The 20,187-nt window shown below is 40.2% G+C and overlaps 1 protein-coding gene across 1 annotated transcript in view; it reads right to left on the bottom strand.

Annotated features, from left to right (window-relative positions):
- CUNH19orf18 (chromosome unknown C19orf18 homolog) overlaps window positions 1-7,901 on the bottom strand; it is a 14,484-nt gene extending 6,583 nt beyond the window's left edge. Inside the window, exons 1-3 of the mRNA XM_028781589.1 lie at window positions 7,761-7,901; window positions 7,561-7,653; window positions 6,577-6,618 (exon numbers count right to left, since the gene is read on the bottom strand). Of these exons, the coding sequence (XP_028637422.1) occupies window positions 6,577-6,618; window positions 7,561-7,653; window positions 7,761-7,881 (256 nt within the window). The 5' untranslated portion in view covers window positions 7,882-7,901. The remainder of the gene's footprint in view (window positions 1-6,576; window positions 6,619-7,560; window positions 7,654-7,760) is intronic.
- Between the last annotated feature and the right edge of the window lie 12,286 nt (window positions 7,902-20,187).

Raw genomic sequence — 20,187 nt, 5'->3', positions numbered from 1 at the left:
CTTTCTTTCTTTCTTTCTTTCTTTCTTTCTTTCTTTCCTTCCTTCCTCTTCTTCCTCTCTCCTACTCTTCCTACTCCACCTCCTTCTTCTTTGAACAAACATCAATTTTGAAGAGGAAAAAAATACTGCCAGGCATTCTAGCACACACTTTTAATTTCAGCACTAAATAGGCACAGCCACAGGGATCTCTGTGAGTTCAGAGCCAGCTTAGGCTACATAGTGAGATCCTATCTCAGAAGAAAATATTAACATTGAGACTGCACAGCTCACATAAACACAATCAATTTTGAGGCTAGAACAATGGCGTATCAAGTAAAGGCAGTTGACACAAACCCAACCACCTTAGTTTAATTCCCAGGACCTACAGAGTGAAGGAGAGAACCAAGCCGTGAAAGATGTCCTCTGATGTCTACCCAGTCACAGGCACCATAGACACAGAGACATAAACACATTTTAATTCATTACTAATGCTCAATTTTAATAATTTTTTAAAATTTACTTCTGCAAACCCCAGAGGTCCTGCATTTGGACATCTCTTATCCAACCTCTTATTCTTATGCTATCAATGCACTGGTCACTGTAACAACATCTGTAGATTTGCTGACCCATAGCAACCTGTGAATTGTAGATAAACTGATTCCTTGCCCATAGCTGTACTAACCCTTGATAGTAACTCCTGTCACCTGTCACCTACCATAACGGTCTCAAGTTGTAAGATGCTGTAATAAAAGGAAACTACAGGGCAATTCATGGTGCAATCCCAGATACCTTCATTCCTAGAGTTGGGTCTGGGAGCTGTAGGATGTGCTGCGAACATGTGAATGCTCTCTGAAGGAGTCAGTGCACCCTCTGTCGATGAAATTTAAAAAGAAAAAAAGAATTACTTTTGCACAGATTCAACAAAAGCAATTGGTAAAGTATGTATATGTATATTGGACAGTCACCTCTAAGTCCTGACCTCTTGAGGAAACTGCCTTTTGTGACACATACGGTCTTTTCTTTTCTCATTTCCTGTGGCTACACTGGTGCAGAAAGGAGAGAGCATTTTCCTGATAGAACTGAGCAATAGTCCTGATTGCTCTGATATTCAAACCTCAGAAGAGACAGTCAATCAAGCCTATGACAGCAATAGGAGTGTCAAGAAAGTGCTAATTACATATATTCAGCATTTGGGGTATTTGGGGTCCACTGCCAAACTTTCCATATGCCTTCACCTGACACAGTGAAACACTGCAGGGGAGAAAAGATTGTGGACTACTGATAGTTTAGTTACACTAAGAACTGAAAACTGGCTACTAGCCTGGGCATAAGGCCTAAGAGACCTGGGTAAAGGAGGCATTAGCAGTCTGGTAGAAAGGTAATGACTAAAGCAGGCTTGAAGAAACAAGAGAAAAGAGCTTTAGATGGTGAGTTTAGAAGATTCTTATGTGAAGTTTGCTACAAATAGGGTATGAGATACAGATGAAGCTTTGTAACTGGGGTCTAGGGCAGAAGCCCTACCTCCTGCAGTCCCAACAAGTTATTCTTCAGAACCTAACATGCCACTAAAAACTCATGTTAAAGAGACAAGCCATGATTCAAAGCACAGAGATTCAAACAGATGCATTAGGAAGAGGAACAAATTAGGGATCCAGTGACCCCACATTCACCTTCAAGGTAGTGATGTGAGCATTAGGTTTAAATAGAGACAAATTTGGAGCCAGAGTATATGTAATTAAGTAGTCCTAGTTAAGGTGGCCCTCCCAGCATTTTTTCAGCTTCAGTCCCAGAAGGTGGATAAGGCAGATTTGATTGACAGATGCTCCTTAGAGATTAGCATGTGTAGGAATGTGACCAAAAGTAAATAGGAAGACACAATTGAGGCAGAGGTAACAGGGCTTTCATCCTGCCTTCAGCGTCACCATTAAAATAAATCCCAACCAGATGTGGTGGCACACACCTTTAATCCCAACACTCAGGAGGCAGAGGGAGGAGGAACTCTGAGTTCAAGACCAGCCTGGTCTACAGAGTGAGTTCTCTGACCAGCCAAGACTACGTAGTGAGACCTTGTCTCAAACAAAACAAAACAAAACAAAACAAAACAAAACAATCCAAAAAAAAACTCAAAATAAATCTAAGATAAATTTAATAAAAAGTAAACACCATTTGTACTTCAACAGTCTTAAGAAAAAGTCAAAGCATTTGTTAGAAAAAAGATGTCAGTGACACCCTGCTCTCTGATTGTTATAACTGGCTGGGAACATTAGATGTGAGCTTTCTGTTTCTCTTTCTTCCCTATGCTGTACAAAGAATTTGAGGCAGCCTAATGCCGTTGAAACCCCTAAGAGGGAGACTCATGCTTTATCTGGAAGGGATGTGAGGCTGTGTTCCAAGAACTGCACCACACTCCATGTGGCATTAATAACTCACTCTGGTGGTTTGAATGAGAATGGTCCCTCATAGGCTCATATATTTGAATGCTTGGTTCCCTAACTGGTGGACTGTTTAGGACACACTTTGAAGGTGTGGCCTTGTTGGAGAAAGTATGTAACTTTCTCAAAAGAGTGGACTTTGTGGTTTCAAAAGCCCACACCAGGCACAGTCTCCCTTTCACTCTGACTACAATTTGCAGATTAGATGTGAGCTCTCAGCTACTGTTCCAGGACCATATCTCCATACCTACAGCCATACTTCATGCTGTGATGATAACTCTGAAACTGTAAAGAAGCTCCCAATCAAATGCTTTTATAAGTTGTCTTGGTCATGGTGTCTCTTCCCAGAAATAGAAGAGTAATAACTAAGATACTCACCTAATGAATCCTTTACCCTGAAGGGCAGTTTGTCTCAGCATCTCCCTCTTGAATGTATCTCCTCACTTCTCCCTCCTCAAAAATCTATTGACATTGTTTCTATACCTTAAAAACATGTCTATTTTATAAAATTATTTCCTTGTGTGCATGTATGTGTTTTTTGTGTTCTGTGGAATGCATGTGTCAGAGGTCAGTTTGATGGAGCCCATTCTTTTCTTCCACCATGTGGGTCCAGAGGATCAAACTTGGGGTGTCAGGCTTGGCAGGAAGCATCTCATCCCCTCAGAGCCTTCTCACGAGCCCATTTTTATATTTCTAAGAATCACCCTCTGTAGAAGTTAGAGTTATTATCAGCTTACAAACAAGATTTTGACAATACTGTCAGCCTTCGTAGTATAGTACATTTGAGGAGGAGGCAAAAATGTCGTAAGTTCAAGGCCAGCTTGGGCAATTTAGTGAGTGGGACCCTATTGAGCCATATTAGGAAGACAAAGAAATTATGGGACATGAAAGGGAAAGGAAACCCTCATCCTGGCTTCTGAATAAGCCTATTGCCAGCAGAGAAGTTAGAAATCCAGTACAATTAGCACTTGTAAAGGCCAAATACAGCATCAACATTCTTACATATATACATATTTCATGTTAAAATAGCAATGACCTGGGCTTACAGCCTGAATGTATATGACCTTCAGAAGGGCTCTTATCCCTTCTGAAGGCCTGGAAAACTTGGTTTATAGTAAAGAATTCCTACCTTCCTATAACCCTGTAGCCTTCTCATTTGTAATACTGTGAGGTCTCCCTCAGAAATCCCCCAATGCTACCAAAACCCTACATCGGACTGTTGTAAGAATCAGTGAGCAACAACTCTCCCTTGAAGTATCTGTACCACACGTGTGAATGTTTTACTTTCTTCTGAGCTCTTCTCTTTCTCCTAAGCCTATGTTAAGATACTTTTAATAAGATCTCCAGTTTTTAATAACCTGTTATCCCTGAAATGTTCAGGGATATGTTCACAGCACCAAAGTCTAAATATTGATGTGAACTGAGTCAGAGTCCCTAAAACTCTAGGGGAACTCCACAGTCCATGAGAGAGAGTGGAGAGCAATGTCTCTGTCACCTGTTCCCCAACACACTGGCACTATCGTGAAACAGCAACAATAAGGTTGAGGACATAGCTCAGTGGTAGAGCATGTGGTTCAGCATATAAGGGTCCCTAAAGAAAAAACCTCAGGAGCATACATAAGTATAGTTCTTAAACACCCTGCCAACTTTCAAACTCAAAGCTGAAAAACTTGATTACTATGATGCTTCAACACTTTTCTCTTATTATGAGTGAGTAACACATCTTCCCATGTAAATAACAGCCAAGAGTTCTAAGAGAATGTTCATGACTCCAAGCAATGCTGGTGGAGAACTACTTCTGTCCTCTAGCTATAGAACCTACAGCTGAGAGCTGAAGCCCATGCCTCAGCAAACCAACAGCACTAACTGAAAAACAGGTTTGTGTCAAGAGATGAGAACACAAGCCTTCTCACATCCTGACCCTAACCCAAGCTTCATGCTCTAGAAGTGGTATGAATGAGCAACACAATCATGGCTATGCTTTAAGATTAGCGGTGTGTTTGGGACTGATGGATGCATTAACTGTATTATTTTATTTACTTTGACACTTTGACATTTGAGGGCCTTCCTGTTCCTGCATACTCTACCAGACTGGGACCAGTTAACTTCTAAAGATGGGAGAGCTCATCTTTATGTGCAAACAAACCAACCCAACCCAGTCCTTAGACTGCAGATGACTGTTCACCTGTCCTTATCACTCTAGGACCCAGCGCTGGATAAACTTGGAACAGCCCTTGAGTCAACTGAGATTATTCAAACTACTTGATGTCAGGCTTCTTATCATGCCTTAGCTTTGCTTGTGAAAATAAAAACAAAAGCTTTTGTCCACATGCTCTTACTCCATTTTCCTGACCAACCTGCCATACTCCATTAAGTACCTTCTCTCACTTGGCATTCGTGAATATAGAAATTTCTTCCTTCATCAATCAGAACGAGAATTTCTGAAAAGAAGCTGACATGACAAAGGCTGATCGATAACTTTCATGATGTGGAGAAGTTTGAATGATGCAAGTCTAGTGTCAAATTATCTTGGAGAATCTTTACCCCTTCAATACCCATTTATTACCCTCCTCTGGTGTGACCAGACACCTTTCTGACCATTAGATAGTTCTTTGAAATGTAGAGACAGACAAAACCTTAGTTTCCATGAACAAAAGGGCAAAGGATGCCTTCAGATAACATCTGAGGCCTATAGCTGAGATTTATCCACTTCACTGTGGACTATCTTGCTAATATTTCCACCAATGCATTTGAAAAGTGTCTTGATTATCTTTTTCCTATGACTATAAAAAGTTCACAAGACTGTTACTACATTGGAACATGGAATTTGAGGAAACCTGAGTCTGTTTTCTTAGGATGTGGATAGTCATATTTGGCTCCAGAATAAACTATCTTTTATGCCCTTTGAGATGAGCATTATGTTTTTTTTTCATTGTCTTATTTTCATATCACCATCCCTTAAATACCTGATTCAATCAAATCCCAGGCACATTACAAAACAAGATAGCTGAGTCCAATCATAACTCTCACCCCTCATCTATGAAAGTTTATTTTTGCAGCAAATGAAGACTATTACCGATCCACGACTGGTCAAACGACAAAGGCTAAGTGACTATAGGGAAACCAATCAGAAATGGCACATCTATAACGCAAGTATACACAAGACTCAGGTAATGTCTCAGAAGATGGAGCATAAGAATAATAAAAGCCAAAGAACCAGGATGCTGCTGGGATGTAGTGTCATCTAGACATGACAAGCAAGATGCATCCAAGAAGTTTTAATAATATGGTCACCTAAACAATACTTGCATAATGACAATGCCAGTTAATATAACAACCTAGAGTGGAGAAATTTCACAAATACCAACCTATAGATGATAAGCTGCAGGCAATCAATGACGGTGGAGATAAGCAAAATCTGATTTCTCCAGGAACCAGCCCCCTCATTGGCTATCCAATCTAAAGTGATCAATCTTAGACAGACGTACATATGAGCAGCACTAAATGGATACAGTAAGGTGTGTGTGTGTGTGTATGCGTGTGTGTGTGTGCACACATGCATGTACGTATGTTAATATTAATAATTAAAGAAGTAAATTTTCTTAGTGGTAGTGGAATGTGGCAGGAATTGGAGAGGGATAGATATGATGTAAATACGTACTCATGTAAGAAATTCTCAAAAAATAAAAGAAAATATAAATTTAACTATATAAAACAAGAATGCTGAGTGAGGAATCTACTTTTGACAAGCATTTAGTAAAGCTTTATCATTTAGGAACGTCTAAGGTATAAAGAATAGCAATGTTGAAAGCTGGCTTTTGTTTAAAGAGGACTCTGCAGCAGGCAGTCTTGGGAAAGCTCTAAGCAGAAAAGCCAAGAGAGAAGCTATTCAGAAAGTCAGCACCAAGACTGTGAGGACTCGTTTCATATTCTGTATTGCCCAAAGGGAGGTGGTACTCTAACTCAGCCTATGCTCTCTGGGTTACAGCCTCTCTGCTAATCTCTAGTGAGTACCAGGGGGCACCATCTCAAATCCAACTATTCAAAGGGAGTGGCTTTATCTACATTTTGTTGAGATGATGTCTAGACTAGTGATCACACTCACTGGTGCTCTCCAGAGTCTCACATTGTATTAGCACTTGTACTACCAGTTCCTTTGACTCACCTTTATTTGTATGGAATTCTGATGGCTTCACCTTTGGTCTAGCTTTAAGGTCATTGGAGGGGACCCAAGAGAAGACACTGATTTAAGACAGAGTTGGGAAAATGGGCAGATAATTTGGTAATAGACAAAGAAGTCCACAGGGTATCCAGATAGCTAAGATGATAAATGTTAGTAAATCCATCCCAGTATCTAGCTGACATTTATTTTATTTTAATTTCTTTTTTTTGAACATGAAATGCTTTTTTATAGCATGTTTTACAAGGGGAGGGGGTAAGAGGGGCCAGGTGGTGGAAAAGTACAAAATCTTCTTGGCCTGTGCCTTGAAACATATCATGGTCTATATGGTACACTGCCTTGAATTATGATCTACCTGCTGTTCTTCAGAAGATATGGTACACTGCTTGAGTTATGGTCTCCCTGCTATTCTTAAGAAGATATGGTACTCTGCTTTGAGTCTATCTGCAGTTGCCAAGCTTCAGAGGACATTGTGCAGGTGGGGAAAGGTAGGGGGTGAGGGTAAGGGCGAGGGTCCTGGCTTCTGGCATCTCCCCCTTCTCTGTTTAGTTAGAGAAGGCATCTTATGATCAATCCCAACTATGTGAATTTTGAATTTGGATGTCTAATTATGGGGGGTCTTAGACAAGTTCACAACCCCAAAACACTGATGTGAGACGAGTCACATCGATGGTCGAAGGCTTTAGGCTGTCGATGATGGGCAACTCATGGCATATTCTTACATACACACCCCACTACACATCACCACACACACACACCACACACACAAGCAAACACACACATACACACTATTCACACCACATAAACACATATGTACCATATATATATATATATATATATATATATATATATATATATATATATATATGTCACACACAAAATACATGACATATTCACACTACACCACACACCACCATCACCACTCATCTGGCTCTGATCCTCACTTCAGTAAGTTATGCAAAGACCTACCTGCTGGGATTATTACTTCTGTTGGTTGAAGTATTGAAAGAAAGCCTCTGGATTGTCTCATAGAAGTTTTAGATGTTTCTAACTGTCTACTCACTTGAAAAGAAAACTTGTAGCAGTGAAATGTAATTAACTTCTTTTTATTTCCCTGAAAAAAAGACTTTAGTCCCCCCTGAAATAAGAAAGGCTATTGCTGAAATTACCTGATGAGTCTGTTGTTTTCTCAGCAGTATAAAGCTCACCTCCATAAGGCAAGCAGACATGAAGTAGGCATTCCAATAAAAAACAAAATAAAAACATAGAAGAACTCCAAGCCTTGTGCATCACTCTAAAATTATCAGTTATTTTTCATACACAAGAAAGAAAGACTTATCTAACAGCCCAGCGGCTGGAGCAGTGGAATGTTTGAGTTCTGAGTTAGAGCTTCCAGTGTGAGGTCAGCATATCCTAACTGCCCTGGAATTCCTTCACAGAACTTGGGCAGCCAAGGTGACTGAAATAAGCCAGATGTCCTAACTGTGAGGCAGGCAGGGATGAGAGCAGGTTCAAGCCTTCAGGGAAAATGCAGATTAGAGAGAAGGCAGGCAGGAATCTTGATTCAGTGTGTTATGTGAAGAGAAAGTGACAGAAGGTAGCAAGACAGGAAACTAGCTGGCCAAAGTCTAAACTCTGCATCTCCATGTCTGATGTCAAAGTGGTTTTCAGATTTCTAATGCCTCTAATGTCATCTTTGTTGACTGCAACAGACTTCTTTCTCCTGAGCTGGTTCCACTCCCTGTTAGTAGCTTTCCTCAGTAGATAGCCCATGGCTCTGGCATCTCAAATATCTTGGGGTCTTTAAGGCAACTTCAGTGTCACAGCTAATTGTTTCAATGTCTGGGATCCACACATGATCTTCTCCTTTCTCCAAAGGGCTGGCGTCGCTTCTGCAGCTCTGCCCTCTCTAGCACTCTAAGCTCAGGTTGATCTACTCCACTGTCGCTGTTGTTCTTGGTGATTATCCCATGGTACTGGCATTTCCAATACATTGGGGCCTTCAGCTGCAATAGCCTTCACCAATAGCCTATATTTATATAGGCTTCACCAATAGCCTCTCATAGGCTCTTTTCATGGTGCCAAGCCTCAAATCCTTTGTATGACTCTTTCAGGCCTGGGTCATCAACTGCAACTGAGCCTGCACCTTCATGGCCTTCCATGGCCTCTCACAGTGCCACTCCTCAGCTGCTCTTCATGACCACTCCCTGCCTTCAAAACCAGCACCACCTGGGTGATTCTTACACTTTACCAAGTATAATTACTGCAGGAGGTACAACTTTGGCTATCTCTGGAACACCTATTTTTTTGTGCTCTCAGAAAACACTTCACAGATAACTGTAGGGAGAAGAGAAAGCCCTAAGTTAGGAAAGCCCTGAGTGGATATATGATGTTGACATACGCATGGCCATTTTAAGGACCTATTGAGGAACAGGCAAGACACCCCCCCCACCTCATTCCCCAGAAGGGAGAGTCTCAGCAACATGGCAAAGTCTTCCTCTGGTTCAAGTGTGGATATTGACTGTGTGTGTAGAAAATGGCCACCTAGGCTTTCTTCAGCTAGATATTTATGAGCTGAAGACTGGTTCCTTACAGAGGCTATCCCTACCAAGATCAGATAAATCCATCTCCTTGATTCATTCATATAATATAAACCCTGCCTCCTTATCTGTGTATAGTAGCCTTGCCTCCAATTCAGTTGTATGCAATAACTCCACCTCTCAGTTCAACTCTGCTTATGTACTTATGTACACTTAGCTCACAGGTAGCTGAGATTTCTTCAGCCAAGAGCCAGACCACCCAATGCCAGCCTTTCTGTGTATCCCTGTATCTCCCTGGTTTTTCTTCATTCCCTCACTGATCCCACTCAAGTCTGTCCCTGGAGCTATGCTAGATGCATCAGATGAACAATTAAAGGAGCTATCTCTCACTAACTCTCCTCTCACAAGTCATTAGTTACCTATAGTTTTTTTGTCTAGGGATAGGATCCGGTAACATTTTCTGTCTTCCAGGTTGGCATGTCTATTGATATTACCATTGTTTAGGTCTTGTTTTTACAGCCTTGTTTTATATCTAGGAGAGATGGTCTCACAGCAAACTTTCTAATATTCTGCCTCTTACAAGTTCTCTGTTCTTTCTTCTGTGATGTTTCCTGAGCCATAGATGCAGGGGCTCATCTATGTGATGTAGTGTTGAGGTTTGGTCTGTTACTATGCATTATAATGCTAAATTCTGTATCCCAAGGTCTAGTTGCCCCCAGACAAGTAAATTTCCACATATATCAGCTTTTGTTGTGCAAATATTGTTCCTTAATTTAAAACTATTGGTTAATATAGATGCCTACAGCCTGCAGATGGGCAGAAGAGAGGTAGGCAGGGCTTCAGTTCCCAGGTGTAGGGTCTGAGGTAAAGACCATGAAGAAGAGAGTGGAAGAGTAAGTAAGAAGGCACCATGGTGTGGGTAGATGTGAGGTCATGGTTATGAGGGTTGGCCTATTGGGGTAGGAGCAGCCCAGGCAGAACATGGCAAGTGCTATCTCTGGATTATTGACAGAGAAGTAGACAAAATAGCATACAAGGTTGATATCTGACCAGCTCTACTGCTTTTAAGGCTTAAGATAAATTTAAAGGTATTGTGTCTTTTATCTGTGAACTAAATGAACTAGATGTATCCATTGGGGCTAGAAGATCCTTTGTTGATCTTTGCTGTATGTTCAGCTGCAGCTTTCTGTAGTTGTCTCTTATTTGTTAAAAAGAAAATCTTTGATGAGAAGTGAGAGCTACAATTATCTGTAGGTATAAGGTTAATGTTTATAACATAGTAAGGAATTATATTGACCCAGCAAAAAAGCAATAGTAGATCTAAGATAGATGACCTCACTAGCCCCAGGAAGTTGGCTAGGATCCTAGTAGATGTTTTCCTTCCTGTTGAGTGGGTCGTAAGTCCAATAGACATCAGGTGGTTACTACCAACATGTAAATGCCTCTATTGCACATTTATGTATATTTTGCCTTACTGATCATTGTTGTGGTTTAGAAGTGTTACAGCCAGTTACGACTATTGACTGCTTTGTTCCCTTGACAGCCTGCATAATACTTTTTGGAACTATGAAAGCTAGACCTCAGGAAAAAAGGCTTTCAGTTTAGAAACAGCTTGAATCAATCATTTAAGTCCTGTGTTGTAAGTGTGCAGTGTCTTCAGCAATAAGGACTTACAAGGAAATCAGTCCAGGACCTCAAGGCAGGAAGTTAGAGGCAGAAACTGGACTAGAAGTCATAGAGGGGTGTTACTTACGAGCTTTGCTCCCCTTGACTTGCTCAGCCTGATTTTTTTATACTATCCAGGATGCACTGTCCATGGCTAGCACCATAAATAGTCAGTCGGGCCCTCCTACATGAATCATTAATCAAAGGAAGTGCCACAGACTTTGCCTGTAGGCCAGTGTTATGTAGATATTTTCTCCATTAAGATTGTCTCTTCTCAGATATATCTAGGTTTGTGTGGAGTAGACAAAAATGAACCAACACAACTCCACACAGAAACCACTGTTGGATATTCGTGCTACTCAAGAGGCTGGAAAAGCATTCCCTGATGTGGACTCCCTTTGTAAACTTTGTATAATTTATAAACTTTGAAACAGGCCAGGAAAGTGGCCAGGGCCTGGCCTAAGAGCTCCAGCAGCCAGACATTCCCCAGAGCTCCCTGCTATAACAAAATTTCCAGCCTTTGTAAGTGTCACAAAGGTCATCTCCAGCCCCTCAACAGAACCCTCTCCAAACTGTGCTAATTTTAGGTGAAAGCCTGAACAGGGAAAACCCACCAATTCCTGAGCTCCCCAAGCTCAAGACTTGAAATCTCACCAATTTTCACTCTGGAACTCTCTGTTTCCCCGCCCCGCTTAAGACATACTATATAAAGGCACTGTCTGCTCAGTTTCCTGCTGTCATCTCCCAGGAGCAGAGGCAGCCACCCCTGCATTTGTCCCCCCATACCTTGGACCCTCCCAATAAATCTCTTTTGTGAGATTTGCTGTCTGGTGCAACTCTTTCATCAGAAGCCAAGAAGCAATAAGAGAAGGAAAGAAGTGAAGATGTGAAGCAGGCTTGAGGCTCCTGAGCTCCTGAGCTCAGCTGGGGAAACCCTCCCTTGGGAGCTGCAAGGCCTCTGCTGAGAATGCTTCCTATTAGAACTCATGTGGTTCCTAGGCTCCCATGTCTCAGGATTCTCTTCCACTGAGATATCTTCTACCCTCAGAACCATGTAGTTCCTGTGCTTCTGAGTCCCTGGACACCTACACCTTCCATTCCAAGCAGGAAGGCCAACAACCACTAACTGCCTATTATCTCTTTTGGAAGAGGTAGAGAGGCTCATGATTCCCTCCATAATCAATGATGAAATGCCAACAGACCCAATTCTGTGCAGGTTCTGTACAGGTAACCATAAATGCTGTGAGTTCATGAATACAATGGCCGTGTTGTGTCCAGAAGACACCCTTTTATAACATACCTCTTAATGCTCTAATTTTTACATTCTCACCACTGGTTTTCTATGATGTTTCTTGAGTCTTGCAGGAAGTGATATAGCTGATCCATTTAGGACTAAGCACTACACCAACACTTACTCTAAGCACTTTGACCAGTTATGAGTCTCTCTGTTGGCTTTCCTGCTTGAATGGAAAGATATCTTGGTACTCGGAAGCCCAGGAACCACACAGCTCTGAGGTGGGACAGTGTCCCAGTGGAAGAGTACTTGAGACATGGGAGCCCAGGAGCCACACAGCTCTGAGGTGGGACAGTGTACTAAGTGAAGGGCATCCTGAGATACAGGAGTCCAGAAGCCACAGAGCTCTGTGAGGAAGCCTCCTCAGCAGATGCATTGTAGCTCCTAGGGGAGGGTACCCCAGCTCAGTTGAGGAGCTCAGGAGCTTCAGCTCCGCTTCTTCGCTTCTCTTCTTTGCTTCTTGGCTTCTTCTGATAAGGAGTCACACCAGGTAGCAAATCTTATAAATGTATTTTCTAAATCCATTTTTTCCTTCCCAATCTTTCTCCTGGAATGATGACTCTGAGACTAAATATTGATTAATAAATAACTAGGCCATAGACTTTGATTCATTCACCGACTAGGTCTTAACTTACTTAACCATTTAAACTATTCTATGTTGGCCATTAGGTTAGTTATCTCTTCTTCAGTCCAGGCTTCTTCCTTCTTGTCTTCTTGAGTTCATCTACCTTCTGGTTTATGTCTGTCTCCTCAGTCCATCTCTTTCCTCCGTCTCCCGTCTTGTCTCTCTCAGCTTTTCCCATGTATCTCTTTTATTTCTTCCCAGAATCCTTTCTCTTCCTGCCAGGGCCCCACCTCCTATTTCCTGCCTCACTCATTGACTATTGGCTTTTTTTATTAATAGGTATGCTTATAAGAGATTCTCTCAACATTTTCCCCTTTTAAAGGCTCTTTCTCTTACATCAATAAATTATATTCAATATTAGCAATTATGAAAGCCATCAGGTAAGAATTACATTGACAGTGTCTAGTCCATTTGCATTTGGAAGCTTTGAAAAAGTACTCTATTATTTATCCCATGTTGGTGAATTAGAGTTCTGTACTTAAATCATTTTCTCTCATAACTTATATAGACCTTAAAACATTTTTCTAACTCCTAACCATTTAAGCTTACTGGTAAGACTATCTAGTCTTTAACCCCATCAGAGACCTGAAAAGGAATAAATAGTACTTGAGTATGCAGGAAGTGCAGACCAAGCAGCTTCCAAAACTATTGGAATGACAGAAGTTTCTGGATTCCTGGACAGGCACCCACAAATTCTCTCTATAAAGTTGGAGCATCCATCCTTAGCCTTCTGGCCCAGAATATGACAGACTTTTGTGAAAAAAGAATTATGATGGTCGTGCCTACCTTGTTCTTCTAAAGCTTAGTAGTTGACTTCCCTACATTTTGTTTGTCCAGTTTGGACAGTGTTTTGTCTGCAATTGAGGCAAGGGCATTTTCTTGCCCATTGGCTACCTTGTCACATTTGAAGGAAACTCCATAAGGAGGTTCTTTGGTGCTTACCATCTTTGAAGTGGAATGAGGGTGCTCCCAGGAGCAGATCTGTCTCCTTGTCAAAAAACCCTCCTATTAATACAATATCATTAAATGCCATATTCCATAGATCTCTGAAGATTTTGAAGACTATCTATCTATCTATCTATCTATCTATCTATCTATCTATCATCTGTCTGTCTGTCTGTCTGTCTATCTATCTATCTACAGTATATCCAAATTGTTTGTTTTAGCTATTTACTATTTGTTCAACTTAGAAAACTTATTTCTTTAATAAACTAGACTACTATCTAATGTGACTATGAGTTTGATGAACTATTAACTTCAATTTCTTACTTATCCTAAACAGTTTATAATAGCAGATTTCAAATTGACTAGAATTTAATATTGTATTTTAAAGAATTACATAGTTATAATACCTTAAACAGACTTGATATGTATATTGTAACCAAATATAATATCAATATTGTATTAATATAAAAAATCTATACCAATGAAAGATTTTTGACTTGTTAATATTGTTTGGTCTAAGAGTCCCTTTTATCTACTATTTCTTTTTTTTTTTGTCTTCTGAATGCTATTTATTTATTTATTTATTTATTATTTTACCTTTTCTTTATTAGATATTTTATTTACATTTCAGATGTGATCCCCTTTCCCCATTCCCCCCCAGGAACCCCCTGTCCCATCCCCCTCCTTCTGCTTCTATGAGGATGTGCCCCCACCCACCCACCCATCCTTTCCCACCTCTCCACACACGAATTCTCCCACAATGGGGTATCCAGCCTTTGCTGGATCAAGGACTTCCTCTCCCACCTATGCCCAACAAGGCCATCCTTCCCTACATATACAGCTGGAGCCATGGGTCTCTCCCTATGTGCTACCAGGCTGGTGGTTTAGAACCTGGGAGCTCTGGTTGGTTGGTATTGTTGCTCTCCCCATGGGGCCATAAATGCTTTCAGCTCCTTCAGTCTTCTCTCTAACTCCTCCATTGGGAACATCATGATCAGCTCAATGGTTAGCTTTGAGCATCTGCCTCTGTATATTTCAGGCTCTGGTAGACCTCTAAGAAGACAGCTATATGAGGCTCCTGTCAGCATGCATTTCCTGACATCCACATCAGCATTTACCTTTGGTGACTGCACATGGGATGGATACCCAGGTGGAATAGTCTCCAGACGACCCCTCCTTTAGTTTCTGTCCCACTCTTTGTCTCCATATTTGCTCCCTTGAATATTTTGTTACTCCTTCTAAGAAGGATCAAAGCACCTACACTTTGGTCTTCCTTCTTCATGAGCTTCATGTGGTCTTTGAGTTGAATCTTGGGTATTGCGAGCTTTGGGGCTAATATCTACCTATCAGTGAGTAAATACCATTTGTGTTCTTTTGTGATTGGGTTACTTCATTCAGGATGATATATTCTAGTTGCATCCATTTACCTAAGAATTTCTGTAATTCATTGTTTTTAATAGCTGAGTAATACTCCATTGTGTAAATGTACCACTTTTTTTTTTATCCATTCCTCTGTTGAAGGACATCTGGGTTCTTTCCAGCTTCTGACTATTATAAATAAGGCTGCTATTTACATAGTAGAGCACATGTCCTTGTTATATGTTGGAGCATCTTCTGGTTGTATGCCCAGGAGTGGTAGCTGGGTCCTCAGGTAATGCTATGTCTAATTTTCTGAGGAACTGCCAGACTGATTTCCAGAGTGGTTGTACCATCTTTCAATCTCACCAACAATGGAGGAGTGTTCCTCTTTCTCCACATCCTTGTCAGCATGTACTATCACTTGAGTTTTTGATCTTAGCCATTATGACTGTGTACCCCATTTTTTAATAGGGTTATTTTGTCTGGAGTCTAATTCTTGAGTTCTTTGTATATATTGGATATTAGCCCTCTATTGGATGTGGAATTCATAAAGACCTTTTCCCAATCTGTTGGTTGCTGTTTTGTCCTATCGACCATGTCCTTTGCCTTACAGAAACTTAGCAATTTTATGAGGTCTCATTTGTCAATTCTTGATCTTAGAGAATAAGCCATTGGTATTCTGTTCAGGAACTTTTCCCCTGTGCCCAAGTATTCAAAGTTCTTCTCCATCTTCTCTTCTATTAGTTTCAGTGTATCTGGTTTTATGTGAAGGTCCTTGATCCACTTGAACTTGAGCTTTGTACAAGGAGATAAGAATGGATCAATTTTCATTCTTCTACATGTTGTCCTCCAGTTGAACCAGCACCATTTGTTGAAAATGCTGTCCTTTTTCCACTGGACAGCTTTAGCTCCTTTGTCAAAGATCAAGTGACCATAGGTGTGTGTGTTCATTTCTGGGTCTTCAATTCTATTCCATTGAGCTTCCTGCCCGTCTCTGTACTAATACCATGCAGTTTTTTTTTTTATCACTATTGCTCTGTAATACAGCTTGAGGTCAGGGATGGTGATTCCTCCAGAAGTTCTTTTATTGTTGGGAATAGTTTTTGCTATACTGTGTTTTTTGTTATTCCAAATGAATTTGAGAATTTCTCTTTATAACTCTGTGAAGAATAGAGTTGGGATTTTAATGGGGATTGTATTGAATCTGTAGATTGCTTTTGGCAAGATGGACATTTTTACTATATTAATCCTTCCAATCCATGAGCATGGGAGATCTTTCCATCTGAGATCTTCTACGATTTCTTTCTTCATAGACTTGAACTTCTTGTCATACAGATCTTCCACTTGCTTGGTTATATTCACACCATTGGTATTTTATATTATTTGTGACTATTATGAAGGGTGTCATTTCCCTAATTTCTTTTTCAGTCTGCTTATCTTTCATGTAGAGGAAGGCTACTGATTTTTTTTTAGTTGATTTTTATAACCAGCCACTTTGCTGAAGTTGTTTATCAGGTTTAGGAGTTCTCTGGTGGAAGTTTTGGGGTCACTTAAGTATACTATCATATCATCTGCAAACAGTGAAATTTTGACTTCTTCCTTTCCTATTTGTATCCCTTTGACTCCTTTTTGTTGTCTAATTACTCTAGCTGGGACTTCCAGTACTATATTGAATAGGAAGGGAGAGAGTGGGCAGCTTTGCCTAGTCCCTGATTTTAGTGGGATTGCTTCAAGTTTCTCTCCATTTAGTTTGATGTTGGCTACTGGTTTGCTGTATATTGCTTTTACTATGTTTAAGTAGGGGCCTTGAACTCCTGATCTTTCTAAGGCTTTTACCATGAAGGGATGTTGACTTTTGTTAAATGCTTTCTCAGCATCTAGTGAGATGATCATGTGTTTTTCTTCCCTTTGAGTTTGTTTATATAGTGGATTACATTGATGGAATTCCCGAATATTGAATCATCCCTGCATCCCTGGGATAAAGCCTACTTGATCATGATGGATGATTGTTTTGATGTGTTTTTGGATTCAGTTTCCAAGAATTTTATTGAGTATTTTTGTATTGATATTCATAAGGAAGTTTTGTCTGAAGTTCTCTTTCTTTGTTGGGTCATTGTGAGGTTTATGTATAAGCATTATTGTGGCTTCATAGAAGGAATTGGGTAGTGTTCCTTCTGTTTCTATTTTGTGGAATAGTTTGGAGTGAAATGCTATTAGGTCTTCTTTGAAGGTCTGTTAGAATTATGCACTAAAACCATCTGGTCCTGGACTTTTTTTTGTGGGGAGACATGACTGCTGTTATTTCTTTAGGGGTTATGGGACTGTTTAGATGGTTTATCTGCTCCTGATTTAACTTAGTACCTGGTATCTGTCTAGGAAGTTGTCCGTTTCATACAGATTTTCCAGTTTTGTTGAGTATAAGCTTTTGTAGTAGGATCTGATGATTTTTTTAATTTCCTCAGTTTCTATTGTTATGTCTCTCTTTTCAGTTCTAATTTTATTAATTTGGATACGATCACTGTGCCCTCTGGTTAGTCTGGCTAAGGGTTTATCTATCTTGTTGATTTTCTCAAAGAACCAGCTCCTGGTTTTGTTGATACTTTGTTTGTTTGTTTCTACTTGGCTGATTTCAGCCCTGAGTTTGATTATTTCCTGCAATCTACTCTTCTTGGGTATATTTGCTTCTTTTTATTCTAGAGCTTTCAGGTGTGTTGTCAAGTGGCTAGTGTATGCTCTCTCCAGTTTCTTTTTGTAAACACTTAGAGGTGTTAGTTTTCCTCTTAGCACTGCTTTCATTGAGTCCCATAAGTTTTGGTATGATGAGCCTTCATTTTCATTAAAGTATCAAAAGTCTTTAACTTCTGTCTTTATTTCTTCCTTGACCAAGTCATCATTGAGTAGAGCATTATTCAGTTTCACATGTATGTGAGATTTCCATTTTTTTGTTATTATTGAAGAGCAGCTTTAGTCCATGGTGATCTGATAGGATGCAAGGGATTATTTCAATCTTTTTGTATGTTTACCTATTATGTGCTCTATTTTGGAGAAGGTACCATGAGGTGCTGAGAAAAAGGTCTATTCTTTTTTTTTTTTTAGGATGAAGTGTCCTATAGATATGTGTTAAATCCATTTGGTTCATATGTCTGTTAATTCCACTGTGTCTCTGTTTAGTTTCTGTTTCCATGACCTGTCCATTGCTGAGAGTGGGATGTTGAAATCCTCCACTATATTGTGTGAGGTGCAATGTGTGTTTTTGAGTTTTAGTAAAGTTTCTTTTATGAATGTGGGTGGCCTTGCATTTGGAGCATAGATGTTCAGCATTGAGAGTTCATCTTGGTAGATTTTTCCTTTGATGAGTATGAAGTGTCCTTCCTTATCTTTTTTTGATAACTTTTGGTTGGAAGTCGATTTTATTCAAAATTAGAATGGCTACACCAGCTTGTTTCTTGGGACCATTTGCTTGGAAAATTGTTTTCCAACCCTTTACTCTGAGGTAATGTCTGTCTTTGCCACTGAGGTGGGTTTCCTGTATGCAGCAAAATTCTGGGTCCTGTTTATGTATCTAGTCTGTTAGTCTATGTCTTTTTATTGGGGAATTGAATCCATTCATGTTAAGAGATATTATGGAAAAATGATTGTTGCTTCCTGTTATTTTTGTTATTAGAGGTAGAATTATGTTTGTGTAGCTCTCTTCTTTTGAGTTTCTTGGAAGATTACTTTCTTGCTTTTTGTAGATTGTAGTTTCTCTCCTTGTATTGGAGTTTTCCATCTATCATCCATTGTAGGGGTGGATTTGTGGGAAGATATTGTGTAAATTTGGTTTTGTCATTGAACATCTTGGTTTCTCCATCTATAGTGATTGAGAGTTTTGCTGGGTATAATAGTCTGGGCTAGAATTTGTGTTTTCTTAGGGTCTGTATGATATCACTACAGGATCTTCTGGCTTTCATAGTCTCTGGTGAGAAATCTGGTGTAATTCTTATAGGTCTGCTTTTATATGTTAATTGACCCTTTTCCCTTACTGCTTTTAGTATTTTTTTCTTTGTTTTGTGCATTTGATGTTTTGATTACTATGTGTTGGGAAGAATTTCTTTTCTGGTCTAGTCTATTTGGAGTTCTGTAGGCTTCTTGTATATACATCAGCATCTCTTTCTTTAGGTTAGGGAAGTTTTCCTTTATAATTATGATGAAGATATTTACTGGCCCTATAAGTTGAGAATCTCCACTCTCATCTATACCTATTATCCTTAGGTTTGGTCTTCTCATTGTGTACTGGGTTTCCTGGATGTTTTGTGTTAGGAGTTTTTTGTATTTTGCATTTTCTTTGACAGTTGTGTCAATGTTTTCCATGGTATCCTCTGTCCATGAAATTCTCTCTTCCATCTCTTGTATTCTGTTTGTGATGTTTGTGTCTATGATTCCTGATTTCTTTCCTAGGTTTTCTATCTCCAGGGTAGTCTCCCTTTGAGATTTCCTTATTGTTTCTACTTCCATTTTTAGATCCTGGATGGTTTTGTTTAATTCTTTCACCTGTTTGGCTGTGTTTTCTTGCAATTTTTAAAGAGATTTTTGTGTTTCCTCTTTAAGGGCTTCTACCTGTTTACCTGTGTTCTCCTGTATTTAAGGGAGTTGTTTATGTCCTTCTAAATGTCCTCTATCATCCTCATGAGTAGTGATTTTAAATCTGAATTCTGCTTTTCTGGTGTGATGGGGTGCCCAGGACTTGCTATGGTAGGAGAACTGGGTTCTGATGATGCCAGATAACTTTGATTTCTATTGCTTATATTCTTGAGCTTGCCTTTTGCCATCTGGTTAACTCTAGTGCTACCTGCGCTCACTGTCTCTGACTGGAGACTGTCTTTCCAGTTATCTTGCTTGTGTCAGTACTCCTCAGAGTTCAAATGTCTCTGTGATCCTGTGATCCTAAGCTCCTGGGTGGAAGAGCTCCTGGGACTCAGGCTTCCTCTGGGACCCTGATATCCTGGTGCTCTGAGTGCAGTGGTTCCTCAGCTGCTCCGAGTGCAGTGGTTTCACCACTGGTTTGCTGCTCTAGGAAGGTTCAGGATATGGTGTCTTCATGGGAGCACACCTGCTAGGTGTCTGCCCCATCCAATAGGACCAAGCAAGGGGCAGCCCTTCCTCTCTTTCTCTCCCAGCTCCACCTCTTC

Source organism: Grammomys surdaster, unplaced genomic scaffold, assembly GCF_004785775.1.
Source record: "Grammomys surdaster isolate TR1022 unplaced genomic scaffold, NIH_TR_1.0 480, whole genome shotgun sequence".
NCBI classification, from domain to species: Eukaryota; Metazoa; Chordata; class Mammalia; order Rodentia; family Muridae; genus Grammomys; species Grammomys surdaster.
Note: the sequence above shows the minus strand (reverse complement) of the source record. Positions and strands in the feature narration are given on the sequence as shown.